The sequence below is a fragment of the Vicugna pacos genome, chromosome 19, assembly GCF_048564905.1.
Source record: "Vicugna pacos chromosome 19, VicPac4, whole genome shotgun sequence".
NCBI lineage: Eukaryota > Metazoa > Chordata > Mammalia > Artiodactyla > Camelidae > Vicugna > Vicugna pacos.
In genome coordinates, this window is record NC_133005.1 from 22,751,887 (window position 1) to 22,770,291 (window position 18,405).

At 51.5% G+C, this 18,405-nt stretch overlaps 1 protein-coding gene across 4 annotated transcripts; it reads right to left on the reverse strand.

The window, feature by feature from the left end:
- Positions 1 to 1,461: 1,461 nt before the first annotated feature.
- On the reverse strand, positions 1,462 to 11,731 carry FAM110A (family with sequence similarity 110 member A). 4 transcript variants are annotated; one of them, XM_015241785.3, is made up of 2 exons: positions 11,333 to 11,731; positions 1,462 to 3,033 (listed from the first exon to the last, which is right to left on the reverse strand). In XM_015241785.3, exons 1-2 carry the CDS (start codon positions 11,627 to 11,629, stop codon positions 2,050 to 2,052), a joined length of 1,281 nt encoding a protein of 426 aa, XP_015097271.2. In that variant the 5' UTR covers positions 11,630 to 11,731; the 3' UTR covers positions 1,462 to 2,049. The 4 variants fall into 4 exon arrangements, with proteins under 4 accessions (XP_015097271.2, XP_072800071.1, XP_072800073.1 ...); XM_072943970.1 differs by having other exon boundaries at positions 1,462 to 3,036; XM_072943972.1 differs by lacking the exon at positions 11,333 to 11,731 and adding an exon at positions 6,371 to 6,494 and having other exon boundaries at positions 1,462 to 3,036.
- Between the last annotated feature and the right edge of the window lie 6,674 nt (positions 11,732 to 18,405).

Here is an 18,405-nt window from a genome sequence, read left to right on the forward strand (position 1 = left end):
GAGGATTCAGTGACAGGTTGACTATGAAAGGTCTGAGTCTAGCACTTAAACTTCCTCCAGGAACAAGGGGTGTCCTGGCCCATCATCCACCAGTCCTGTGATCTGAACCTTAGTTACTTCACATGTAAAATGCAGCCAACACACACACCTTCTTGGGTTTCTGGGGGACAGGCAGGTCACAGCAAGGGGCAACCCTTAGCACAGAATTCTGGCAGGGTTGCCTGGAGAGAAGGATCTTTGACACCTCAAAGGATAACAGCTCTGCAGAGCCTACCCAGGTTATCCCCTCTGAACCCGTCACTCCTGTAACATGGGGACCAGGAGGCCCAGCTCCTGCACTGCCAAACCTATGGCAGGTCATCACCCTCTCTGTGCCTCAGTCTCCCCATCTGTATCATAAAGGGGTGAACTCCATTCTCATGAATTTGAACACCATCCTCTTCTATAACTCGATTTCCCCTTGTTTCTCAAAACAGCCCAGGACCAGACCAGTCCCCTAGGGGCTTGTTGTGGACTGTCAGACAGACAGACAGCTGGGCTGACCTGGATGTTTGTCAACAGACCAACGGAAATCTCCTCTTTATGCTTAAAATAAAACCTACATCAAACCTGTCACCAGGGCCCCCACTAGAGCTTCCTGTTTCTCAGTGCTGCAGCCCAGGCAGCCTGTGGGAGAGGAAGCGCCACCCAGTCCCGCCCCCTCCCATGGGGGAAGGGGGGTGCGGAGGCCACCCAAGCTCTCACCCTTTGTGTGCCTGGCCCTAGACCTGGCTGCTCCCCCAGCGAAGGGTGGGGTCTCCTAGCAGGTAACTAACCTGGAGGGAGATGGGAAGGAGCCAAGACCTCAAAGCCCAGTGCCAGCCCCCTCCTTCCTCTTGCCCCCACCCAGAGAGGACCGTACCGCCAACTCTCCCACTGAGGCCCAGAGAGGGAGACTGGCTTGTCCAGGGTCACCCAGGGTTGGAGGCAAGGCCACTCTTTTGCTATCCACCCTAAGTCCCTCTGCCTCTAAGAACTTCCACTTCCAATCTCCAATCCATGGCCTATGTGACCTCAAGTTCAAGGTTTGCCCTCTCTGAGCTTCCTGTCCCCTTGGGAACTGGGCATGGGGTGGGGAAGGGCAGAAGACTTATGGTTGGGGAGGGTTCATGTACCTATCAGCCTTTCCCCTGCAGGTCCCCTTCCTAGTGCAGGGGAAAGTCCCCAGTCCTCACCCCAGTTCTATCCCGAATCACTCTGTGGCCAGAGCCAGTGTCCTCCACTATGAAGAATGCTCACCAGCCAGTCTCCCAAAGGTGGTTATGAGGAGGCCCTGTGGAGCACATCTCAGACCAGGCCAGCCACTGGCCTCATGCCCCACCAGATCCTGGGGTGGACAATTACTGAGCTTTGAAGGCCCCACCCCAAGACTTTCCCCACCCCGTCCCTTTGTGAACACAGAAGAGTCTACGGACCCAGCCCTTGAAAAACAAGCATTTGTGTTTATTTACCAAAGGGAGGAAAGTCAAGGCAGTGCAGACTCCTCCAAGTCCCTCTTGTAGTCTACCCACATAGGCCAGGCTGCCAAGGCCCTTGAAGAACAGTACACAGGCCACTCCTCCCTGCCCCCACCCCAGGGTGAGTTTCCAGGAACCAAGGCCCACTGGATAAAGAAGAGGAAGTCGGCAAAGGACCGAGGCCAGGGAAGGAAGGAAGAAAGAAACAGAACTGCTGAGTAGACAGCTCTGGTGAGATCTCTTGGCTCCTCACCCTCAGTGGGGAGGGCTACATGCCCCAAATCCAAACCCACAAGCAGGGGTACATTCACATCAAAACCCTACATGTGAGGGGTAGGAGATGGTCCAAGGTCAAGAGGCAACTCTCTCCAGGTCTCTCCTTGCCAGATGGATGCTTGTCCAGCCTCTGAGCCTTGGCCTCTATACCAAGTTCACACAAGGCAGCAGCCTCTGGTCTGCCCCAAGCCAGGGAATGGATAGATGCAGGAGAGGTCAAGGGACCAATGGCATCTCTAAGATCCGCCCTGTGGTGAATTCCGAGTCCAGTGGAGGCCTAGCCCTCAGCCGCAGGAGTCTCCCAGGCTTGCCGCAGCCCGTACAGCCACTTGATCACCCGGGCATTTCGCTCTACCACCGACACGCCATAGGGGACACGCTCCCGGGCCCGCTCCTCGACTGTGGCAGAGCTGCGGCGGGAGCAGCCCCCCTCCGAGCTGGCCGGCCCAGCACTGGGCCCGGCCAGGGACACGATGTCTGAGCTGGCCCGCGCCAGGTGGGCCACACCCAAGCCCCGTGCTTCCTCCGGGTCCAGACCGCAGAAGTTAAAAAATCGCTCCAGGTCAGCAGCTGCCCGCGAGAAGCGCTCACTCAGGTCCGACTTAGAGCGCTGCAAACCAGGGGGCCGGGTGGGGCTGGAGGCAGCGGCAGCACCTGGCGATGGGCAGGGCCGGGCAGGTGAGGCTGGCAGGGGAAGGACATCCACTCGGCGGACCGCAGCAGTACTGGGTGGTGGGCGTGGGGGGGTCGCTGGAGGAGCCTGGCGGGTTCCCTCTGCCCGTCCAGGGGTACGACTAGCCTCGGCAGGAGACACGGGACTATCACACAAGTTGATGAGGCTGCTAAGGATGTCCAGGTCCAGCTGGGGTCGGCGGCCGGGGCCAGGCAGGACTCGGCGGCTGGGCGTGAGCACCGTGCGGCGAGTCCCGGGGCTGAAGAGCGGCTGTTTGGACAGCAGGGGCTGCACAGGTTCCTGGCGGGTGTTGGCCACATGCAGGCTCTTGACGTACTTGGCCTTGTCGGCCTCCAGGCGCTCTACAGCACTAGGTTTCCGGGCTCCACCATCCGCTGGCCGCCGTAGCAGGTAGCCGGGGACCTTGGTCCGTAGACGGAAAGGTGGGGCGGGGGTGTCCCGGGCTCCGGGAGTCAGGGTATCCACAGGCATGGTCGTTACATACCCGGAGGGCTTCTGTCTGAGGAGACTGGAGAAATGAGGAGACAGAGATCCTGATGGAAAGCTGGCAGCTGGACGCCGCCACCGCTGCTGTGGAGGAAAGAAAGAAAAGAGCAGAGCACATTCAGACAAAGGCTCAGCAAAGACTGAAAGAGGATGAAGACGCCTTCCCTATTAAAAGGTAAAGGCCACGCCTCTGATTAACAGGGAGCCAATCAGCAGGCAGAAAGTACGTGCTGAGGGGCCTGTGGCTCCACCCACCCACCCCCCTTCCTTCTCCAAGGGCTTGGCCCAGCGGAGGCAGAGAAAAAAAGGTGCCAAAGAAGACAAGGGCAGCCTGAGCAGAGAAGACAGGGCAAGGCACATTTTAAAGAAAGCAAAGTGGGCTCGAGGCTAAGTGCTGAGCACCAGCCGGCTCAACCTCAGTGGGTCCTCTTAACAATTCCATTTTGCAGATGGGGAACCTGAAGCCCAAGGAGGCAAACTTGATTAAGCTAATTCAGCAAAGTGGCGACTCTGTCCCTGTCTCCAAGAGGGGAGGTGCTTGCACAGGGGTCTTGGGGTTGAGTGGCCAACAGAAAGGGTGGCCAACCCCACACCCCATCTGAAATGCCCACAAGGAGCCTGGTACCACCTCCACCCAACACTTACCCAGGCAGGAGACTGCCCTGTGCCATCCACCCGCCTAGACATGTCAAGCCCCAGGCATAGCAGCAGAGTCTGTAGGGGAGGAGTGTAGAAAGTCCCCACCTTCGCCCCAACTGAGGTCAGACACCCATTAGCTTCCAGTATGAAACTCCAGTGCCAGGCCCACAGTAATGCATGGATGCCTGTCAGGTGGAAACGTCAGCCCTGAGCAATGCTGCTTCAAGAGAAGCCAGAAATGCACAAGATCACACCACCTTGCTTGGGAGAAACCAGCTGACTCTGGATCTGCTAGCAACATAGGCAGGAAGGCCCACACCTGGGTGCACGAGCCTCTACTTGATCACCCATCATCAGGGCCCAGTGCCCCAGCCATCAGGCCATCCCTGTCCCTTTTTCCCAAGGGCAGGCTGGAGCCACAAAGTGCCCCGGCAGTCCCCTGGAGATGGCACAGAAGAAAACCCAAAGACCAAGTCCTGAACCTTTTCATGTGCAAAACTGGGGAAAGGAACTCTGTCTAGGTGATCCCCAAGAGGACCTGTAGTTCAGGCCATCTGGACCTGTATTGTCTAATTCAATAGCCACTAACCACGTATGGCTACTCAGCCTTAACTTTAAATTTAAATTAAATACACACAATTCAGTTCCTGAATCACACTAGCCACATTTTAAGTGCTCAATAGTCATATGTGGTCACTATACTAGACAGCAAGGATCAGAGCATCCATAGCAGAAAGCTATATTGGACAGCCGTACCTAGACATCTGGAATGCCAGGAAAGAGAGTCTGGATTGGGATGGGGAGGTAAGGATCTCTGTGCTCTAGACATCTGACACTATCCTCTCCTGTAATCCTCCAACAAGCCTGTGATATGGGGCACCGTCACCTCATTTTTATTGACTGAGAAACTGAGACGCAAATAAGTGACCAACCTAGGTCCCAGAGCCAATAAATAAGACACAAATTCATATGAAGCCTAATTCACTCATCTAAAAAGAGTAGCTTTACTCTTTGTTGTACACATTCTTCTAAAAATAACTCTATGAGGTGGGGGTCTGTTTTGTTCTCTGTATCTTAGTTTCAAGATATTGCTCTTTATACATAATAGGCATCCGATAATTTTTTACTGAATTGAAATACCTATGAGGGCCAAATGTGAGTGGCAGATCAGGGATAAACTAGAGAGAGGCACACTCAGCCTACTGCAGGTATATGAGTCCAGGATGGTAGTTATAGAATGTTCTAGGAAGCTGGAGAAGTTCATGAAAACTCTAGATTCTTAGCATATTTGTTAATTATTTTAAAAACAGTGCACAGACAGGGCAAGCAAAGCATGTCTGTAAACATATCTGCTTTCCTCCCCCTACAGTTTGGCCCCCAACCCCAAATTGAGGTCTGCAGCAAAGGCAAGTTGAGAATAGAATCTTGGGGGCTGTTGGCCCAGAGCCAGAGTTGCTCCCGAGGTAGAAGGGATGGAGCAGGTGGGAGAGGAAGGCGGCTCCATTCAGGGCCCACCCCCAGGAGACCTCAGGAGGAAAGGGTCACAGGAAAGGCAGCCTTGCTGAACTCTGTCTAGGTAGCTAGACTCTGCCCTACCCGCGGGCCGCCGCCTCCCAAACCAGTCCAACCCGTCGGTGGCGGCGGTTCCCTCCCGGGCACCATCCGGGGAAACAGAGGGAGGAAGGTCAGATGGGCAGGGCTAGGGCAGAAGCCCTGCTTCCCCCTACCCCCACCCCGTACCCCTACCCCGCCGCTCGGACCCCACCCACCCACCCTCTTCGGCCAGACCTGCTGGCCCCAGGGGCTCTTTCGGCGTCGGGTCCAGGACTGACGCGAGGAGCCTAGCCCGGTTTTGGGGCCGCTGGCCGGCTCGCCCAGAGCTCGCCCACTCGCCCGCTGTGCGCCTTGCGTAAGCAGCTGCGCCTCTTCCTGACTTAGTTTCCTTATCTGTGAAATGCTGTTAAAAATAGACCTTCCTGATCCTCCAGGTCACTGTGAGGATGGAAAGATAAAACAGGTCGAGGGCTCTCCTCAGCACCTGGCAAAAAGGCGGCGCTGCATGAACCAGGCTCCTTGTTTTATTTAGGGCTTTGACCCAGCTCCTAAGTCCGCCCCTCTCGCAGGAGCCTCTAAGCACTGTCCAGAAGGATCTGTCTGAGCCGAAGCTGCGGACAAAGGAGGCTAACCAGTGAACAAGACTCATTTCACAGGTGGGCAAACCACAAAGTGCTGCACCTCCTGCGAGTTGAAGCCAGGATCCCCGTTCCCAGGTGGGACACGTACCCTCTCTGAGGCTTCCTCTTATCGCCCAACGCCCCACCCACGGATTTCAAACGCTTCCCACAAATGACCCCAAATATGCCGCCCCAGCTCTTCTCATTGGCATCCCCTGGGAAAGAAGCCCCAGCTAGCTCCCTCCCCACCGGCTTCTCTGACATCAGCCTCAGGAGGCTGCGGAGGGGAAGTATGGGGAGCCCGGATACCGGGTCTGGCTTTTCTGCCCTTCCCCAACTGGGGGCAATCTTGTTGACTCCCAGCGACGGAGGAGGCCGCGAGCCTGGCGGCGTGCTGTGTAACTCTGTCTGCTCGCCGGCCCTCTCTGAGCCCCAGTTGTCTTGGATCTTCTTAAAAGAGGGGGCTGGCTGACGGCAGAACTTCTACAGCCTCGTCCAGGCTGAAGTTGAGTCCCTGACCGGTCCCCGCCTTCCCAAGGAGGGAGAGGTGCCTCGGCAGCCCCCCACCCCGGCCAGGCACCCCAGGCCCCAGCCCGCACACGTACCTGGCTGCCCGGTGCTGCCGCTCTGCGCTGCTCCTGCCCGGCCCACCTGGGGCTCAGGTAGCACGCGTTTGCGCAACTTCCGGCGGCTGGCCGCGGGCAGGTGAACCCCGTCCGCCCAGGTATTACTCGAAAAGGGAGAGCGAAAGCCAGGCAGCGGCCGGAACCGGAGCCCAGGAGGGCTGGCAGCCGACTCGGTGCGGGGATCGGGTCCCAGCCGCCCTTGGTCTATCACAGGAAGCTCTTCCGCGAGCCGGGCCCGCCCATCCCACAGCTGCCCAGGCCCATCGGCACATCTAGCGCGCAGAGTCCTTGAGGCCCACTCGCGTAAGCGCACCCGTCTTAGAGATGGGAAAGCTGAGCCCTGCCTCCCCCACAGTCACGACAATTAATGTTCACTGTGGCAGGCATAAGATAGTGCTTTTCCTGATATCAATTAACCCATTTTAATCTTCCCAACAACCTCTATGAGATGCGCTCTATTATTATCCCCATTTGACGGGCTGAGTCAGTTGCCCAAAGTCACCCTGAAGAGTCCAACCTGGACACTTTCCCTCCAGACCAAGCCTTAATGCCATCCCTTTCTAGCTATGTGAACCCCCGCAGGTTGCTGGACCTCTCTGGCCCTCCATTCTGCCAAGAAAGGAGAGTCCCACCTTCCAGGCCAGGTCAGTGGGAGCTTTTAGGGTGTGAGAGTGCCTGTAGAAGCTTTGTCCAAGCTGTAAACATTAGTAACAACAGCAATAACAGTAATAATAATAACTAGAATTTATGAGTGCTAGGCACTGTGCTTATTTAAATCTCTGGACTCCCCTGGGAGGAAGGAACTATTTAATCCTCATTTTACAGATGAGGGGAATGTAGCCCCACAGGAAGGCATCCCTGGGAGGGAGGTGATTGTCTCCTCTGCCAGCCCCTGCCCCATTATGTCACTTCAGGTGGCATATTTGATTAAGCCAGTTACCACGGGGACCCTGAGGCCCAGGGAAGGATGTACCCACCAGCCTCAGACCTGAGCCCTGGGGAGGCTAAAGAGGGCCCAGTTCCATGTCTGTGCCTGGTCGGGGGGTTGTGCCAGGATTGGGATGGAGGGCACGAGGGGACAGGAAGTGATTCAGGGAACAGCTCTCCTTCCGCGTGGGAGTGAGTCAGCCCTGAGGCCTCCTCCAACCCCTGGGGCCCAATTTTAGGGGTTGAGGGAGGTGACAAGACCATGATTCTCCACAGCAGCCTGCTGGGACCGTGCCAGGCCCTCTACTAAGGCAACAGTGGGGAAGGGTGAGGAGGTGAGCAGTGGTCAGTCACCCACAGTAGTAAAATAGTAGTGAAAGCAAAGCAATACCAGTTTTCATAAAATAGGTAAGTACTTTTCCAAGTGCTTTCTTCGCACCTGGTAACTGTTCTAAGCTCTTTATATATGTCAACTCTTTTAATCATCACACCTGCCCTGTAAGGTAGGTACTACTATTATGCCCATGTTACAGTGGAGAAAACTGAGGCATAGAGAGGCGGGGCCACCTGCCTGAGGTCACCAGTGGTTAGGCAAAAAAATTTTAATATAATTACTATAGGATCCAGCAATTCTACTTCTGGGTATATACCCCAAAAAATTGAAAGCAGGGACTTGAACGGATATTTGTACATCTATGTTCATAGTAGCATTATTCACAATAGCCAAAAAGTGGAAGCAACCCAAGTGTCCACTGACAGATAAACAGATAAAATGTGGTCTATACAAACCATAGAATGTTATTCAGCCTTCAAAAGGAAGGAAATTCTGGCACATGCTACAACATGGACGAACCATGAAGAGTCATTATGCTAAGTGAAATAAGCCAGTCACAAAAGGACAAATAATAGATGATTCTACTTACATGAAGTACTTAGAGTCACCAAATTCATAGAGACAGAAAGTAGAATGGTGGTTGCCAGGGGCAGGAGGGGGAAGAGAATGGGGAATTACTGGTTAATAGACAGGGAGTTTCCATTTGGGAAAATGAAAATGTTCTAGAGGTAGATGGTGAGGATGGTTGTACAACAATGTAAATGTTCTAAATGCTGCTTAAAAATGATAAATTGTGTTTTATATATATTTTACCAAAATAAGAAGAAGAAAAGAGAAGAGAAGGTGTAGAGTCTGAAGCCAGACTCCTTGGATTCAAATTCCAGCTCTGGGAGACTATGTGTAATTTACTAAACATCTCATATGCTCAGTTTCCCTTCATAAGATGGAAATAATAACAGCAGTAACTACCTTACATCAAAGAACAGAGGGAATCAGAGCTCATACTTGTAAAGTACTTAGCACACAGTAAGTGCTCAAGAGGTGTTAGTGATTTTTATTCTTTGCTGAGGGGGCGGGAGGTGTGGTTTCTGATATTTATAATGTTCCTGACATTTGGCACTCCGGCCTCACCCCTTCCTTTCCACCTGCTTCTCTCTATCTCTTCCACTGAAGCCTGGCCCAGACTTGGGTGGAGGCAGGGAGGCCCCTCCTGCCCCAGAGGGGGATCAGGATGGCTCCAGGCAGCAGAGACTGGCCAGCCAGTAGGACAGCCCAGCTCAATTTCAGCCCAGCTGTCTGGGTCAGAGACACCCAACTGGGCATCCTCCAGGGCCACGTCAGGCCCTACACTATTTCTGGACTCATCCCAGATGCTCAGGCCCTGGCCTGCCTAGAGTAAGCCTTGCCCAGGGCAACCTGGCACAAACCTCAGGAAGGGAGCAGTAAATAGGCCGTGGGAGGGGAGTGGGTGCAGCCACCTAAGGCATCAATCTCCTATTCGGCCCACAGACTACACACCTCTACTAACTGAGTCCTCTGGGCCTCTGTTTGCACCTGAGCTTGCAAAATGAGGACAAAGGGACTTGCAGTGGAGAGGGAATAAGAGAGATACCACATGCAAAGCTTTAGGGAAGGGCCTGGCACACAGGATGGGGAAGGTGGGACTGGGACAGACCTACAACCAGGCCCACTTCCTGTCCTGATTGCCTTCTGCCTAGGCCTGAGCTCACCATCATTTCTCCTCCCAGAGAAGTGAAGAAACTTGCCAAAATCACAAACAAGTTAATTGCAGATCACAGATGGGCCAGTAGTCTCATAATTAGATAAATAATCTATAATACACATATATTTTTTTCAACCGGGTGATATATGTACGTGGCTCAAAATTCAAAAGCTATAAAGGGAATGAAGTTAAAAATTAAAAAACAGAAACAAAAACAAAAACAAAACCACCTCCCTCCTACTCCCATCCCCAGCCATCCAGTTCCCCTCCTTGCAGGCATCACTGTGACCAGAGAGTTGAATGTACTTCCAGGGAGATTTTAGGCATATACAAGCAATCATGGACATCTATTCTATTTTTTACACATATGGCAACATGCTCTGGGCACTGTCTTCATCTTGCTCTTTTATTCAATAATATATGTTGTTCTTAAAAATATGTGTTATTAATATATTAATATGTTATTCCTGTAATTAATAATATATGTTGTGCCACGCCAGTACATAAGGAGCCCATCAGCTGCCACCGATGGCCACTGAAGGTGTGTGTCTAGTCTTTCTCTGTTACAAACCACACTGCAGCCCCCACTGCATCTACATCATTCCACCTAGAAGTGGGACAGCTAGGTCAGAGGGATGTACTTGTAACTGTGACAGAGATGGGGGACCGTGCTCCATGGGGGCCATACCAGTTGATCCCACCAGCAGAACACATGGAAAATGATCAATAAATGTTAGCTTTAGTCATTCTGATTACTGGGGTTTGAGGCACCCCTCAATTTCATGCTGAAGGCGGAACTATCTCACTTGCCTCACCCTAGCCATCACATTCCAACCAGAGAAGATAATAAGTGAAATTATAGGACATCAGATGGGGTAAATGCAATTGAGAAAAACAAAACAGATGAGGCAGAGGGTGAGGCATATGAAGTCAGTAAATATTTGTTGAAAGAATGAATGAATGATTTGTTTTCTTTCTGAGCTCCCAGAGCTCTTCTCCCCAAAACAGGAGGTGGAGTTGGAGGAGGGAGGATAAGTAACCCCCCTTGAAGAGATTCAAGACTCCCAGATGCTATGATTCTGAGTGTCTAGGATTCTAAGACTGAAGCCAGATAGGCTGGGAGCCAGCCCCAGAGTTGCTAAGTCTGACCATGTACTTTGAGCAAGGGGCTTAACTTCTTAGAACCTCAGTTTCCCCCACCTACAAAAGAAAACCAACAATAGCAACTTCCAAGTGGAGGGCTCCCCAGAAAGCAGGGCCTGGTGTAGATTAGATGCTCTATGGACAGGGGTCTGGGGCCCACCCCCAACTCCAAAGTCTCTGGTGACTAGTGTCTTCAGTTGAAGGGCTGTCTCTATCCTTTCCCTCAACCTGGGGTAGACACCCAAGATTCCAACAGTGACTCCAAGGGCCAGAGTATCCGCTGCCCACCTGGCACCTAGACCAGAAGTGTCAGTCTCGCTGGATCCCCCAGAGTCCCTCTGAGAAGGACAGCAGTGCAATTCGAGTTCCATAGGCAGAAAGATCCAAAGTGAGCCCCAAGTACACCCCACCCCTGGCTTTCTGAAGAACTAAGGACAGATGCCCAGGAGGGGACCCCAAGGAAGATGCGGGGGAGGGGCAGCCGAGAGGAGATCCAGCCAAGGCTCTACTGGTCATGTTCTTGCGGATAAGAGGCCAAGAAAGTGATCACCAGTTCCCCATCTGGGCCTCTCACTGCAAGTCTAGATCTACCTAGACTTGAGACTTCGCAATGGTGTATCAAGACCTGAATTGGTCTCTATGCCAGACTTCGCTTGACTAGAACTCTTGCTTCTCAGCCTCAGCGTTCTCATCTGTGAAATGGGGTACCACCACCTCTCCGCAGGTACGACTTGAGAGGACGCGCATAGCAGACGCTGGGCGAATGGAGCCCCTCGAGACCCAGGTTCGCGCCCCAGACCACCAGTGCCCTCACCTGGAGCCCGCGCCAGGAGAGTCCGGCTCCTCCAGTGCGGGTCTTGCGAAGGCTGACAGCTCGGACCCAGGCGGAGAATGGCCGCGCCCAAAGCGGCTCAGGAGGCCCCTGCCCCGCGTGAGGACCGGCGGGGGCCTCCTCAGAGCTGCCCTCGGCACCCGAGATGAGCTGGAGGACCTGACTGTCCCAAGGCCCGCACCGGAGCGAAGAACCCCGGTGCTCAGGGGAAGGGGAAGTGAGCGTGCTGAGCTCCTCCACAGCCACCCCCCCGACACCGGAATGGTTTGCCCCGGACATCCTGATTGGTTTCTCGCTTCCGTTCGAACGCCGCGCCGCCTGCGTTGCCAGGCGACGGCTAAGCTTCGGCCCCGGGGGTGAGCGCGGCTTCTGGGCAGTCCCTCCCCGCCCCTCTCCTCCCGGTTGGTCTCAGGTTGGCCGCGGCTTTAGCTCAGGCGCCAAGTTCTTTCCCTTGCTCAGCAGGAACTTTCTCCGGTCCCCAACGGATTCCTGAGTCCCGACTTTGCAGCTAACTTGCTATGTGAGCCGGAGCAAGTCCCTTTCCCTCTCTCTTCCACTAACTGTGCAATGATGCGTGGGTTCGTTTTAAGACATGCATACCCAGCAGACCTGAAATTTACTAAGGAAATAACCAGTGATATAAGCAAAGATTAATATAGCCCAGCTTTATTTATCATAGCAAAGTAATGGAACTAACTTCAGTTCTCAGTGAAGGGAGATTGGTCGTATAAACCCATCCTTCGGAAAAACCAAGCTTACTAAGATTTTACATACCAGGTAGCTTTGCATGACATAACTCTTGTCAGTACTCGTGGTATAACCCTCTGAGATAGATACCTTTAATTAGCCTGACTTTCTGATGAGGAATATTATGCAGTCGTTAAAAATGATATGGTTAAAATACATTTAAAGTGGGAGAAACACTAAAAAAGTATTAAGTTTTTAAAGTATGTTTCAAAGCACGATGTACAACATAAGTAGTACTAAAATACAATGGTAATATCATATGTATGTTTATGTATAATCATTTATAATAACAGCAGTTAATTTTTTCTTTCTGCTTGTATGAATTTTCCAAATTTCCAACAGTTAAACAAGTCAAGAAAAAAAAAACACATTTTTAAAATGAGGATTGGAAAAATTAACTCTAACAGCCCTTCCAGAAGAGGAAATTTTTTAGCTGTGAGTCACAGTTTGGGTCTAGGGCATTGCTCAGTTTGGAGTCAGCATCTGTTTTCTATTTCAGCTGGTATTTTTCATTTTTTCGATTGGATTGTCAGTGATCGACTACTGACTGTGTACATGCCTCAGGCAGGTGGGGGAGGGAGACTAATAACACACCAATAGCTAACAATGATTGCATGTTGTGGCATGGGTGCCAACCAACCATATCAGAGCAGGTACCATTATCAACAGGGAGTCTGTGAGAACCAGCTGAATATCAAACCTGACAATAACTGTGCCCTTGAGAGGTTGTGCTCAAGGCTTTACCCACATTGTCTCATTTGATTTCATTACTGTCTGAAGGAGAGAGATTCTATTATGATTCCTATTTTATACATGAGAAACCTAAGGTTTGCCTGGATCCAGCAGGAGGCCTCTCAACCATTCTGTTACATTCTCGTGAAACTGCACAAGACCTGTTCGACAGTAGCAGGGAGGAAGGTAAGGAGGATGATCCTGTGAGCCTAAAAGACACAAAGAAAACCAAGTAGGAGCAGATCCAGACTTTGTACTTCCCGAGGCTTAAACAAGTCTTATTTAAGAAAAGGACTACAGAATTATAGATATAAAAGTAGGTAATAAAATGATTATTTGGTGAGAAAGGTAAAAGAAACCTTAACAAATGACAAATTCCACAAATGTCACAAAGTCCAGAAAAATAACACTATTCTTGTGAATCACCTGTTTGATATACCTCCATAATACTTTCCATAAACAAGCTTCTGGCTCCATGTATACATTTCAGACTTCTCCTCTACTACCACGTACTGGTGGTACTGGGCACTGTAGGATCATTCATACACATCAGTATTTGACCTCCAACTCTGCACTTTTGTGTCATAGTGCTAGGTGAGTCAGCTCAGTGTGTTAGGTAGGGGTATTTCTGGAAGCCATCCCTATACTAGGGAAGTTAGTAATAATTTAACTATTCACAAAAGTGACTGGAAACAATGTAAATAAAACCTCTAAACGTCAGCTAAACGTCAAGATCCTCTTAGCCAGATCCCCAAAACGCTCCCACTCGCACCAACATCATCTGACACAGAGGAAGTCGGAATGGAAGGAGATGGTGGTTTTAACAGAGTGAAGTTAAAATACCTTACTTTGGCAAATGTTACAAAAGCATATGACCATGTGAACACATTGCTAGGGGGCCTCCCAGATCTTGGCTTCCCTGTCATTAAAACGGGAATGACAACAATGGTGTCGTGGCTGGATTCTCTGAAATGTACAGCTTTAATCAGGGGTTGGGAGATATTTGAGATGTCTGGATAAATGCCCTGCTGATCACTGCATATTCAAAGCTTGCTTCTGCTCCCCATGCCCTGGAGCTTAAAACAAACAAGACAACACCAAAACCCTGAGCCTCATCCCCAGATTAAGAAAGTGAGACAAACAGAGGGCAGAAGGAATTTCCCCTGAATTCCAAATTAGTCCACATGAAGAGAGATCATTTGGGCACACTCAGATTCCAGAATGCTGAGCATCTTCATGTGCCAACAGCCTACTGGTGATAACCCCAATTTTCGAGGATTTATTAAGCACTTGATGCCCATTTAGAGTAATGGAAAACATCTCCGTCCTTCCCCTTCCCCATTGTGCGGGGTGGAGAGGGAGAGCCCTCAAGAAAAAGAAGGTGGCCAAGCTGTCATTAGTGTGACCAGATTACAGGGAGCTAGAGGATCCTTACACCTTATCCTAACCTGGCACATGAGCAACAATAATACCTCACCTTGTAAACAGGCCTGTGGCTGCTTCACTGCCGCCTCCTGCACCCTGACCTTGGTGGTGTTTTCTCCACTCAGCTCGAAACTGAGATGAAATCAGCCTCAGATTTCAGCTTCCTAGCTTCTGTGCACCCCATGGCTGTCTTTTGTTTTGTTTCATTTAATTCAAAGAATGTTCTCTCTGTACATATTTGCTTGCATCTGAAGGACCCAGCAGAAACTGGTCCCAGTGGTGGATACTGGGCTGACTGGGGGAAGGAGAAAAGCTTTTTAAAAAATATTTTTTTTAACTTTTTGGATTTTGTAACACATAAGTGTATTGTCTATTTTAAAAATTAAATAAGGATATTCTATGAGAGATTTAACAACAAGAATATTTACTACAGTATTGCAAAAGAAAAAAAACAACCATGATCTAATTTCCTGGCTACAGGGCAATAGCATGGTGAACAGAACTGAAACAGAATACTATACAGCCATTAAGAATGATGTTTTTTGCAAGGGAGGGTATAGTTCAGTGGTACAGTACGTGCTTAGCATGCAGGAGGTCATGAGTTCAATCCCCAGTACCTTCATTATAAACAAACAAACAAACCTAATTACCTCCCCCCACCAAAAAAAAGCTTTAAAAAATAACAAATTAAAGGAAAAAAAAAGAAACAAAATTGGGGGGGGATGTGCATTTAAAAAAAGTTAACTATGTTTTTGAGAAATATTAAGTGATATGGAAAGATTTTTAAAATACTGTCTCTCTCAGTTCATTTATTTATTCTAGAAATATTTTTGAGCACCTACTATACAGATGCAAACACATCTTTCTAAGCCTCAGTTTCCTCACCTGTGAAACGGGAGTTAACCACACCCACCTGCCAGGCTTGTGAGTGACACAGTACCCTGACTGACCCTCCACAACCTACGGCTATTGTTTCTGCTACTGTTCTTATGAGGTTGTTTGACAATGCCAGCTTATGAGGCAGCGTGTCCCCTGGTGTCACTCTCTGCCCAAACCCTCCAAGGGCTCCCCAGCCACCACTGAATACTGTGGCCTTTGGAAGTTGATCCCTGGTAGCCCCACCGCCTATCACCTTCCCCCTCAGCCCACCTCACTCCAACCACTGCCCATCCTGTTGCTTCTCAAATATACCAAGCACCCTCAAGCCTTAGGGCCTTTGCACATGTGGTTCCCTCTGACTGGGCCTCTCTTCCCCACAAGCACAGCTTCCACCTCACATCCTCCCTCACTTCATTCTGGTCTCTGCCCAAATGTCATCCTCCCAGGGAACCCCGTCATCCTCCCCCATCATTCACATCCCTCTTCACAGCACTCCAACCTCCTGACATTCGGTGTGTTCCTGTGTTTGTGTCTTGCCTGTCACCTCCACCGACTGTGAGCTCCCAGAAGGCAGGGTCCACACTTCTTTTGCCCACTTACCCTGCAGTTAGAGACTGGCAATGCACTTAACCATAGTAAGCGCTCTCAGAAGTCCTGGAGCTGAAACTCCTTTTTCTGTGCTTTCTGCACTGTTTCCCAAATGTATTCAATCCTGAAGCCCTATGTTCTCACACTTATCAAACAGAAACAGTGAAATCACTGTCTACAGAGGGTGAGTCTCCAGGATGTGATGAGGGACACTTCCTCCTCTATCAGTGCCCTCCTGAAAGTACCCCCAGGACCAGATTCCCAGACCCAGGAACTGTCCTGGTCTCCAGTTCCCCGCGGCACATGCCTCTCAAACTGCTCAGTGCCTCCCGAGGGCCAGGTTCTATCTGCCGAAGAATCAGGTCCAGTTTCCTATAGGCGTATTCCAGGTGAGGACATACCCTGCTGGCTCAGTCACACCGTGAGCCACCACTCCCCTGCCCCTCGTTGCCAGTCTGTGTAGCCCTGGACTGGATCCTTCCTATCTCTGAGCCTCAATTTCTCCATCTGTACGATGGAGGTAGTAACGCATTCAGTGGGCTCAGAAAGGTGCCCTGAATACCCGATCCAAGCAAGATTCTGGGCTTCTGTCCTTAGAAAGGATTTGATTCTAAACCAGGCAAGATCAGAGCAACCACAAATGCCAAGATATAGTTGTTGATGCCCCGAGATCATGGGGCCCCAGGCCCCCTGGATTCCCAGGGAGAAGTGTGCAGCCAGGAGACCCAGCAGGGAAGGGCTCAGCTCGGGAGGAGGACCCCGAGAGCCCAGCCCTCACAGCCTCCACTTCCCCACTCCCCGCCCTGTGCAGCCCATCCCAGCAACATCCAGCAGCTTGGAGCTGTGCCCACCCACCACCCTGATGCTCCCCTCATTGTGCCCACTGCCTGCACACTCTTCCTGCACTTTGTCCTCCTGGGCCCCACCACCGTGTCCTGTAGAGGTCACTTCCTGAGCCTTTCCTGTCCCCCTCCCCGGCTGAGCTGGGGGACACTTTCCGAGTTCCCGCAATCTCCTGGGTCTCTCCCGATGTATCAGAGTGTGTTGTATGTCCCTTTACAGGTCCGCGCAAGCAACGGTGAGCACATTAGGAGTAGGAGGGCCTGGCCTGCTCCTCTCCCGCCAACCCCCCGCCCAGGGCCTAGCCCAGTGCACACAGCAGATACTCAACTAACATTTGAGAACAAAGCTGAGAAAGAGCCTGGAGATTGCCTCCCATGCATCCTCCATCTTCCCTCTTCCTCCCAAGGGCTTTCCAGAGGGGTGACTGTGCAGGTCGGGAGCCCTTGATGGACATGCGTTCAAACGCTGGTTCCACACCTCTAGCTGTATGACCCTGGGAAATGGCTGCACCTCTCTGAGCTACATCTCCTCCAAGACAAACTGAGAATGATGACAATGATCCACAGGGATGCTATGAGAATCAAATGAGATAATGGGCACCAAGCATTTTGCACAGGGCTTGTCACATGTGATCCACAAACATTATCATTACTATCATTACTACTATTATAATTATTGTTATAGGTCAGAGTGAAAGTCCCACCTGGTTCCCTAAAAAGTTTCTGGTTTGAATCCTGGGCAGCACTATGAGAACAAAGCCCCATCTGTGGCCGGATCAGTCTTGCCCTCTTTCTATTGTGGTTGGAGGTAGAAGAAAGGCTCAGAGTCTGTTGCGTTCAACCTCTCGCCCCAGCAAGCGCTGAGAGTGAGGACAGCACCTGCACGGAGAGAGGAAACCTGGGACCCCTGCACTGCCCCACCCCCTGGGCCAGTCTCCTGACCTTGTAGGCTTTAGGCTTTCATTAGGTAAATGGGGGTTCTGATGGCTCCCAAGATATGGCACCTGAGAAAGGGCTCGACAAGTACAAAAAACGGGGCTCTCCAGGAGGGGCTGTTACCACTGAGCTGGGGCTGAGCATTTCCCTGCCTCTCCATCTTTCTGAGCCTCAGGTTTCAGTCATGACAATTAGGAAATGGTGGCCATTGGTTCAGAGAGAGGATTTGGGCACACGGCAGCTGTCCCTACAGACCTCCCTCCTTGACCTCCTCTTGTCTTGTCTCAAGATGTGTTCACTCATTCAGCAAATATTATCTGAGCTCCTGGCCTGTGACAAATGATACTGCACCCAATACCACATCTGCATGTGGCGCATGGGGAAACCAAGGCCCAGAAACGGGAGGTGGCTGGTCTTGATCACACTGAGCAGGTGGCAGAGACAGGAGGACGCCGGTGCCAGGACAGATGGCAGAGGCTGGGAGGGGAGGCTTGGGTCTCCCTCAGGGTTGGGGGCTCTCCCCTCCCCCACTCTACAGCCTGTGGTGACTGAGCCTCGAAGGTCAGAGGCTGGGCCTGACAGATGGGATTTTGCAGAGGAAGAGGGTTCCAGGAGTGAGGAGCTTTTGTCCTTCCAGCATCCCCACCGCAGATGGCACGGCCAGGCCAGACCCAGCGGGGGGAAGTAGAGCCGCTCTTGAACTGGAAGGTCGTGGCCCCAGAGACAGAATCTCTGTGGAAACTTAACACCCGAGATCCTCCATCCAAGGACCTGGTGTAGCCCTTTTCAGCTTTCAACTTGACCTCTCCACTCTATATGCAAATGAGCCTCGCACTGCAGGAGCCCTGCCTCCCTTTCTGTCTTGCTGGGGCCCTACCCACAGGTCCAGACATTGAAAGCCCCAGG

Coding starts and splice junctions, on each gene's coding strand:
- FAM110A (XM_072943970.1), bottom strand. CDS start 11,629: ATGTCCGGGGCAAACCATTCCGGTGTCGGGGGGGTGGCTGTGGAGGAG. Junction 3,037..11,332: donor TCTCCTGGCGCGGGCTCCAG/GTGAGGGCACTG, acceptor TTTCCTCCACAG/CAGCGGTGGCGGCGTCCAGC.